The 9,308-nt window shown below is 42.3% G+C and overlaps 1 protein-coding gene across 2 annotated transcripts in view; it reads right to left on the bottom strand.

The window, feature by feature from the left end:
- Window positions 1–2,403, bottom strand: part of btc (betacellulin, epidermal growth factor family member) — a 13,884-nt gene extending 11,481 nt beyond the window's left edge. For both annotated transcript variants that reach the window (XM_061263625.1, XM_061263627.1), the window contains exon 1: window positions 1,914–2,403. In XM_061263625.1, the coding sequence (XP_061119609.1) occupies window positions 1,914–1,953 (40 nt within the window). In that variant the 5' untranslated portion in view covers window positions 1,954–2,403. The remainder of the gene's footprint in view (window positions 1–1,913) is intronic.
- Window positions 2,404–9,308: the final 6,905 nt, after the last annotated feature.

The raw sequence follows: 9,308 nt of genomic DNA, 5'->3' as shown, positions 1-9,308 counted from the left end.
TTAGTTCTGCCTAGACGTCCTGGCTCAGCTCAGCGTTAATCCGCTCGTTAAACGGCCCCAGTTCCTGCCACTCAGACTACAGTGCAGTACTTTACGTCTGTTTGAAATGTCTGAGACGGCTGGTTAATGCATCGTTTAGACAGCTGTGTCCTTATAGAGTAGGGGGGTTTCAACCTTTTCTGATGCAGGGGACCGCCCTCTTCAGTTAAAATGGCTCAGTAGTTCTTGCTGTAGGAAACTCGGATGGGGGCAAAGATGATCCCATTTCATGGCAATGACATTTTCGACAAAATTTTGCTTTTCTGCTCATTATTGGCTGAGGTGAGTTTTTGGGTGTACAGAAGGAGTACTCCTTTGTGATCTATTGCGGAGCGACAGAGCTTTTGTATGAAGGTGTATATACAGGAGCTGATGTATACAGGTAATTAACTGCATTAAGTATGAAGCAATTGTTATGAAGTGGCATAGGGCGGCCTGTCGTGTAGTGGTTTAGGTACATGACCCTGTAGCGTAGTGGTTAAGGTACATGACCCTGTAGCGTAGTGGTTAAGGTACATGACCCTGTAGTGTAGTGGTTAAGGTAAATGACCCTGTAGCGTAGTGGTGAAGGTACATGACCCTGTAGCGTAGTGGTTAAGGTACATGACCCTGTAGCGTAGTGGTTAATGTACATGACCCTGTAGTGTAGTGGTTAAGGTACATGACCCTGTAGTGTAGTGGTTAAGGTACATGACCCTGTAGCGTAGTGGTTAAGGTACATGACCCTGTAGTGTAGTGGTTAAGGTACGTGACCCTGTAGTGTAGTGGTTAAGGTACATGACCCTGTAGCGTAGTGGTTAAGGTACATGACCCTGTAGCGTAGTGGTTAAGGTAAATGACCCTGTAGCGTAGTGGTAAAGGTACATGACCCTGTAGCGTAGTGGTTAAGGTACATGACTGGGACCCGCAAGGTCGGTGGTTCTAATCCCAGGCTAGCCACAATAAGATCTGCACAGCCGTTGGGCCCTTGAGCAAGGCCCTTAACCCTGCATTGCTCCAGGGGAGGATCGTCTCCTGCTTAGTCTAATCAACTGTACGTCGCTCTGGATAAGAGTGTCTGCCAAATGCCAATAATGTAATGTAAAGTAAAGTGAAAATTACACTCACAGTACCGGACCGTGAGAAAAGCACCTGCCTACTCCGGCCTTTATGCATTTAATACTGTAGTTCTCTGGTAGCAGGTTCTCTCCGTCCCTCTCCGATGGAAAAGTGTATCAATCTTATTTCTAAAAGATAAAAGTATTTATCTCCCTGTTGCCGTTTCTGAGAGGTGGAGCGCACAAACAAGGTCTTCGCGCGGCTGCGGTCCCCAGCTGTCTGCTAATAAGACACCGACATGTTAACGGACGGGGTCACGTGACGGTCACACTGGACCGAGCCAAGGCTATTACGGGAAAGCAGGCTTCCATCTTTAGAGCGTGGTACCCCACATACAGATTTTATTTATTATTGATGTGTACCGCAAATAAACCTACTTTAACCCACTGTTGTCAGTACAGAATAGACTTTCAGATTATTAACAACAATTATTCACCATATTAGAGTTTTTTAAAGTAAATATGTTGCACAAAAACCGATTTAGTACCTGCAACCTTGCTCGTCTTAAAATAGTCTTGTCTTAAAATAGGCTACTTAACAGTAAGTTATATGACAGCAGAAAATAATGCAATGGACAGCTGATTTAATGCATGACATTACAGTGACGCACCAGACTTCATCCCTGCGGCAGCTGAATATAAACAAGTCTGCTGAGCCGAGTCTTTTGAACTACCATCGAAAAGTTTATTTGAAGTACTTCTTTCTTAGCAGTCTTATATAAATGACGATTAGTAGCTTCCCTCGCAGCATTAAATCACAAAACAGGTGGATCTTACCTGTAAACATTGCAATCATTCGCCAACTGTACCCCTCCATCGCGTCGCGGTCCCTTCCAGGGTTTGTGTTACTTATAGGTGGATAGTTACCAGCTACCTCGGGTTTGTTTGCTTTCGGAACTGATGTAGACTATTGTCCGATTAAAAATCCGCTCACCATATAAAAACGTCCCGAAGAGGCGTGAACATATTTCAGTATTGCTTTATCCATACCGAATATTTCGGCCGGCTCGATTTGGTTCTTCTCGAGGGTGTTAAGTTAACGTTCCCAACGCAACTCGTAGAAAATAAAACTTCCAGTGTGTCCTCTTCCTGCAACTAACCTGAAAACTGATATCTACTGACTGTCAGTTACGCTGCCCTCCTTTGGCTAAAACGGGTGGCGTTAAAACTGACTCACTCGCCTTGAATGAACATGATCATATTTACTGGCCCAGGGAGGCTCGATAAGATAAGAAAACTCTGTGAATGACTTCACTGTTTGGGTAATTCCCCCAACTGTGTGAGTGCTTCGTGCTAAGGCTAAGGCTACGCCACATTAATAGGACAGTGCAGGCGCGCACGCGCGCGCGCGCCTCTACTGTCGGCTTCCTTTGGTGACCTTACAAAAGCGCAATGCTAGTGCGCCTAATTGCCTACCGATGTGGAAAAAACGCAAATTACACTCGTAATAAAAGCCAGGTATATAAAAATCACACTTTGTCGGCATGACAGCGAGTGGCAGTAAGTGGCAGCAAGTCACTCAATATATCAAAGATGCCGGTAGCTGCCGGTAAAGCAGCTCGAGCAAAGAATAAACACAAGATCTTATACAATGAACGTGAAAGCCCTGAACAGATGTACATTCAATAATAATGTTAACCGGACACCGAACGTGCTATGTACGGTTCCGGAGACCCAAACGCAGAGCAGGGGATATTCGAAAATCGTTGTCTTTATTTCAGTCTAAGAGTCAAAGCCAGGTCATCCAATAAACACAAAAGAGTAGTCAAGGTACGGTCCAGGGTCAAAAAAAGGCTAAGGTACAAAATGTAAGGCAAGAGAGTGGTCGAAAAAACAAGGTGGTGATCAGAAACCAAAAATCAACGGCAAACAAAACAAAGGGGGCAAGGCAAACTCGAAATCAGGCAATGGGGTGTCTCAGGAATCCCAACAATAACAGGCTTACACACAATTGGTACCGAAATAACGATCAACGGTCTGACGATGTTAAATACTGAGACTGGGGTTTAAATACGCAGGGATGAGACAAACTAGGCGGGGCATGGGAGTGAGGATGATCCAACAAAGAGACATCAGGTGAGATACATGAAAGGGCAATTATACAATAACAAGGGATGCAAGAAGACGCAGATTGGATTCACAAAGACACATGTAATATAAACGGCTCCGGATTAGGGAGTAGACAATTGCACAGAGGTAAGGAATGTAGAGATAGTGGAGAGCAGGTGCGAACACTTTGCTAAATCAAGGCAAGCAATTTAGGGATGGACCAGGGAGGTGGAGTTATAGAGCAGTACAGAAGTAGAGAGTTAGTCTGTTAGTTTACGTGATTAAATCATAATTACCCAGAACTAGTGACTGTTAGTTAGTTAGACAGACAAGTTAGTGTGTTAATATATTTAGCACTGTACAAATTCTATGTTAGTTGGGATTAGTATATTAGTGCAATCTACAAACATGAAATGGAGAGAAAGCTGGAAGTAAGAAAAGCGAGACGAGAAGGAATTGTGGGAAACCAGAAAATTTAGAACACCCGAATAGTGAATCATGCAGACAGGGAAGTGACTCGGGCTCAGAACCACATCAAGGCACAGACGTCACAGGGGAAGATGAGTGCAATGAAATATGAATGTAAACAGAAAACCGGACAAGAATATGAAAAATAATACATTTACAAGAATACAAATTAAACTAACAGACAAAACTCACTACAGCCGTAATGTAATGTAACAAATTGAAGTAGCTAGTTGTAAAAAAAAGATATATATATATATTATTTTTAATTCTCTCCCTCGCAGCTGGTAAAATGATACATATTGATACAACAAAAGACTGGCATAGCTTACCAGTTGCTATTCTATAAAGCCGGTATTTCAAGGTCTGGTCCAGTTTGAGTTACCTGAACAAAACAGAGCTCCAAGACACCAGATTGGACCACACACGGTACTGTCTGCCTAATCCAAGCAGCATTGGGCCATTTCCTTCCACAATATTTTATAATTAAGTTATATATATATAGAATTCTTTCATGAAACCTGGAAGAGATTTAAATTGATTTAAAAAGACACAGCTATCACATTTATAGAGCCATTAAAGTAAATAGTTGGTGTGAATGTAAACTTAGAATCACACTGCAACAAGATAATTTAATATTACACATAAATGTATATGTATTACGTGTATTATAAACAACATATGATCTACAGGTAAACTACAAACAACAAAAATAACTACGGGTTAGTTGGATGCAGTTTAAAAATATTTGCGAAAAAAGAAAAAGTTATTTAACTGTGTGAAAGGCAAAATCGTATCAACTTTCTCCAAGTACTCCATCTTGGCAGGTAATGACAGCTGGTATACATTTCCACAGAACCCGACGCCGTTGAAAGCAAAGACCCGTTATTGGCAAGCTTTTGGTTCCCGCGGCATTGTGTTATGTGGAAATGTAACCCCGGATAATGCATACTGACCTACTGATACAGAAGTATTGTTGTACGATCACACACCTTCTCGTTCCTGAGGGTCCGTATAACATATGTCCTCACATTTCCTCACATTTAATCTAAGCACATACTCTGACAAGTTTCAGAATTTAAACTGCATTAAATTTGTTCATCAAATATTGCTATTTGCGTTAATAGAACTGAACCACTGCCCTCTGGTGGCCGTAGAAGAAATGTTTTTCCAGCGGAACATAACGCATAAATAGTTACTATGGTGACGGTGCTGTTGTACAAGAACATGGCATATTTATCGTGGCACATCAACTCTGTCAGCCTCTCCACCCGTCTAGGTGCAGAAGAGGAGGCAGATACGGTACACGGTTCTTTTTGAGAGGCCTACCTTTCATTATCGCTGAGTAAATAAATGCCCTCTTTCAAAATATAGGCCTGTAGGCTACCAAAATCTGGTATTTACTATCCATGTACTTTAGGGTAGTAGTCAACATTGTTTTTACATCTTTTGCAGGAGTACAGGAGCAGGAGATAAACAAAACCCCACACATCTCTGTGTGAGTAAAGAAGGCAGGATTCAACCTGACCAAAATCTGGTGATGTGGCAGAAAGGTCATAGGTCACCAAGCCATTATGGATGAGCCAGGCTCACGCGGGGGCAAAATAACGATGCACTCTGCAACACTGGAGATGGACCTGGGTCAGATACATAATTTTGTTGGATTCAAAAGCTTTTCTGTGCTCGATTGATCTTGCCTGGTGAGAGGGAGGGTTTGCCCTTTTTGAGACTATTTAACCCATTCTAATCAGGCGAGGAATGTCGTGATTTTAGGGGCAAGGCCACTTGGCCTTTGGTGGGCATGAAGGCCACATGCCAGTAAGGCCATCAGGTAAAAGACTATGATTCTGAATGCCAATAAATTTCACTGAATTTTAGTTTTTAGTTTTTTATTGTTATTTCTTACAGTGCAGTCCATACATATTTGGGCAGTGACAGTGATTTGTTGAAATAAAACAATCACTGTGTAGTTAAAGTGCAGACTTTCAGCCATAGTTTGAGGATATTTTCATCCATATTGGGTGAAACGTGTCGGAATTACAGCTCTTTTATCCATAGTCGTCGTCCCCAAATAGACTTACAAAATAGATTAACGTTAATTAATCATTATTATTCACACAAGAATTTCAATTCAATTGCCTAGCTAGATCGCTACTGTACATATCCATGCTGGTTTTAAACGCCGTTTATGGCGCGTTATCGTTAAATAAGAGAAAGTAACGTTAACTACAGTCACTGACGCTGTCAATTCAGTGTTATTGTCACGACCGCATTCGTTACAATGAAATAGGCTAGTGAGACAGACCAATACATTAGTGTTAAAGATAAAACAAATAAATAATAGAAAATAAAAATAACAAAAAGGAATAGGTAGAAATAGTAAAAGTATAGTGAGAATAGTAATAAGAGTGGCAATAACATTTTATTCTGCTGAATGTACCGATTTTAATTCTGCTACATACAGTAGAATTAGCGAGATGTACTTGAAGTATAGCCGAACTGGAAGAGCACGTGACAGCGTTTTGGCCACTCACTGACCAAAACGGCTCCTGTAATGAAACATACTACAAGTATTAATATGACTCGCCATGTTACACTCGGCAACGAACCGAGTGAACCAAGATATCGCAACATACGAGCTATGACTGTCGTAACGTTGTATATTCGCTGTTAATTGGTCAAACTTTCTTAACTCGAATCACTTGTCTTTCTTCTCCATCACTGTCACTTTTCCCTCGGGAGTCGGAGTTTCACCGTCGTTCGCATAGAGCAAGCGCAAAGCAACACACTGTCGCAGATCATTGGTTACGCGCGCAGTAATCAAAACATTTTTAAAAATAATCTCAACAGAACCACTTCGTGTGGCGTTTTTGACAGGAAAATGATGGAGGCGAAAACTGCAATCAAAACAAAACAAAATCAGTGAAGACCACCGTGGCTGCAGGGCATGGCATTTTAAAAGGCGTATTACGGCCAAAGAGAGGGGAAACGACGGCCACGGCCATGACCCAGGTCTGATTGGAGAACAGTGTCATTCCCACATCCCCATCATTGAGCCGTTGGAGAACAGTGTCATTCTCACATCCCCATCATTGAGCCGTTGGAGAACAGTGTCATTCCCACATCCCCATCATTGAGCCGTTGGAGAACAGTGTCATTCTCACATCCCCATCATTGAGCCGTTGCCTCCATGGAGGCTCTTCCTGGTGACCTCACTCCTGAGGGCGAGTGGCACAGCTGAGGGCTGACAGTTTGAATCAGGGTTTGGGACAATGTGAATACCAATTCGTTCGTTAGTGTTGGCTGGATAAATGCTTGCGCTTTCCATTTTGCGGTGTTAACGCAGTTGCTGCAACCGTACACAAGAGGGCAGTGTTGATGTACAATGCACGCGTGTCAAGACTGCTTACAAACTTGGCCATTTATTCCGGACGGTAGGCGCGTGTGAAGAGAAGGCATTAGCGATACAGAAACAAAGTTAATGGCCGCAGAGTAGCCAGCGCGGTGCAGAAAACACTGGCCAATAACTAGCCATGGGTGCGATTAAAAGTACATTTAGTGACCTGGCAGATCTTATCCTTTCTCAGGGAAAGAGGGCCCTACTGTAGTTCCAGGGCGGCTAGAAACAAAATACAACAATTTGAAGAAAATAAACCATACATAGATACATATGTGCTCTCCAGAATTAATGTGCCCTCAATTCATATGAAGACAAATGCTGGATACAATTCACATCAATTTCTTTTCTTCATAATATGTGAAAATTATATAATAATTATGTGATACCACTGCTCTAAGAAAAGAAAATTCTTAAACACAAAATCATTTAAATTCTGAAACGGACACAAGTTATCATAATTACTGGCGTAGCGCCCCTGCATTCAGCAGATTGTGCAGAAGCTGGACGCTCTGAAGAAAACCCACAAAACATCAGTCAGTGACATCACAAACAATCTGCACAGGGCAGTCAGTGACATCACAAACAATCTCCACAGGCCAGTCAGTGACATCACAAACAATCTGCACAGGGCAGTCAGTGACATCACAAACAATCTCCACAGGCCAGTCAGTGACATCACAAACAATCTCCACAGGCCAGTCAGTGACATCACAAACAATCTCCACAGGGCAGTCAGTGACATCACAAACATTCTCCACAGGGCAGTCAGTGACATCACAAACATTCTGCACAGGGCAGTCAGTGACATCCCAAACATTCTGCACAGGGCAGGGGTGAAGGCATCTCAATGTTTGAAGAAGACTTACAGAGCAGCAATATAGAGGCTATACCACAAGATGCAAACCATGAATCAGTAGTAAGAATAGAAATTTGCAAAAAAGTACAGTTTTATGGACTGATGAGACCAAGATTAACCTCTACCAAAGTGATGGAAAGGCTCATGATCTGCTCATGATCCAAAACATACAAGGTCATCTGTGAAGCACAATGGAGGAAGTGTCAGGGCTTGGTCTTGCATGTCTGCTTCTGGAGTGGGCTCACAAATCTTTATTGACGATGTAAAGGACTTCATAGGGAGAAAACGGGGAAAGTTTTAGACTGGCCAAGCCAATCACACAATTAAGCATGGACTTCACCACCTGAAGAGGAGGGAAAAACAACTGTGAAAGGGGCTGCAGTCAAAGCCTGCAAAACCATCACAAACAAAGAATGTGTCGGGCATTTTACACAAGTGTGCCTCTCTGCAGACCCCCAAAAGGAAACAGACTGTGTTGACCATGTTGACACACACAGGGTCAGCAAGGCTTGATGAAAAGACAGTACAGGACTATTGCTCACATCATTGTGCTGCCTCTGCGCAAGTCTGCCAGTAGAATGCTCCCAGAACTGTTCAGGTTAAATAGTACTGTATAAACCATGGGTTTTCCCACATAGTGTTTGGTGTCTTTAGATGGCTAATGTTGTGGGTTGATGTAATCTTTCCTTCGCCTCTCAAATACTTCGCCTTTTTGGTGTATTTGGGGGGTTCCTACAAAAACAACAGTTTGGTGATGTCAATGGGTCACAGGCTTCATGCAGTTATTGCAAGCAAGAGATATGCTGACAAATATTAACTGTTATTTACTTTCATTTACTCAAATATTTACATTACGTTTGCTCACCTAAAGATCTGGCGGTCTGATATCAAAGGTGCTATGTTCCAAGTAGTTTAACACATCTAGGTGTAAATACCAGGAAATAAAAGCTGAAATTCGGAACTCTTGTCTCGTGTTTGTCTTTTTATCTCAACCCCAAATGTATTCATTGTATTGCAGAAACAAAGGAATGGGCCAATACTTTTGGAGGGGACTGTATCTCACACAGGGATGAACTATATCTCAGAATCATCTCGTTGACAGGGGGTGCCATGTTATTGTAGTTCTGGGGACTTGATGACACAAGATGCCAAACCATATTCTGCATTCTCCAATTGTGATTCATGGATACGCTGTTTATGGCTCTGTAACATCCTTGTCACTACACACAGGTCACAACACATCAGGCGGAAATACAATGGTACTCCCAGCTTTTTCAGAATAAAATAGATTTTTCCTCCAAACACTGGTAATACCGTTATACTAGTATACTGCCTGGGAAGGGTGTACTATGTAACCATAGGGGCCATATGTAGAGTGCAATAGTTGATTTCACACCGAATG

Source organism: Conger conger, chromosome 12 (assembly GCF_963514075.1).
Source record: "Conger conger chromosome 12, fConCon1.1, whole genome shotgun sequence".
In the NCBI taxonomy this organism is placed as follows: domain Eukaryota; kingdom Metazoa; phylum Chordata; class Actinopteri; order Anguilliformes; family Congridae; genus Conger; species Conger conger.
Note: the sequence above shows the minus strand (reverse complement) of the source record. Positions and strands in the feature narration are given on the sequence as shown.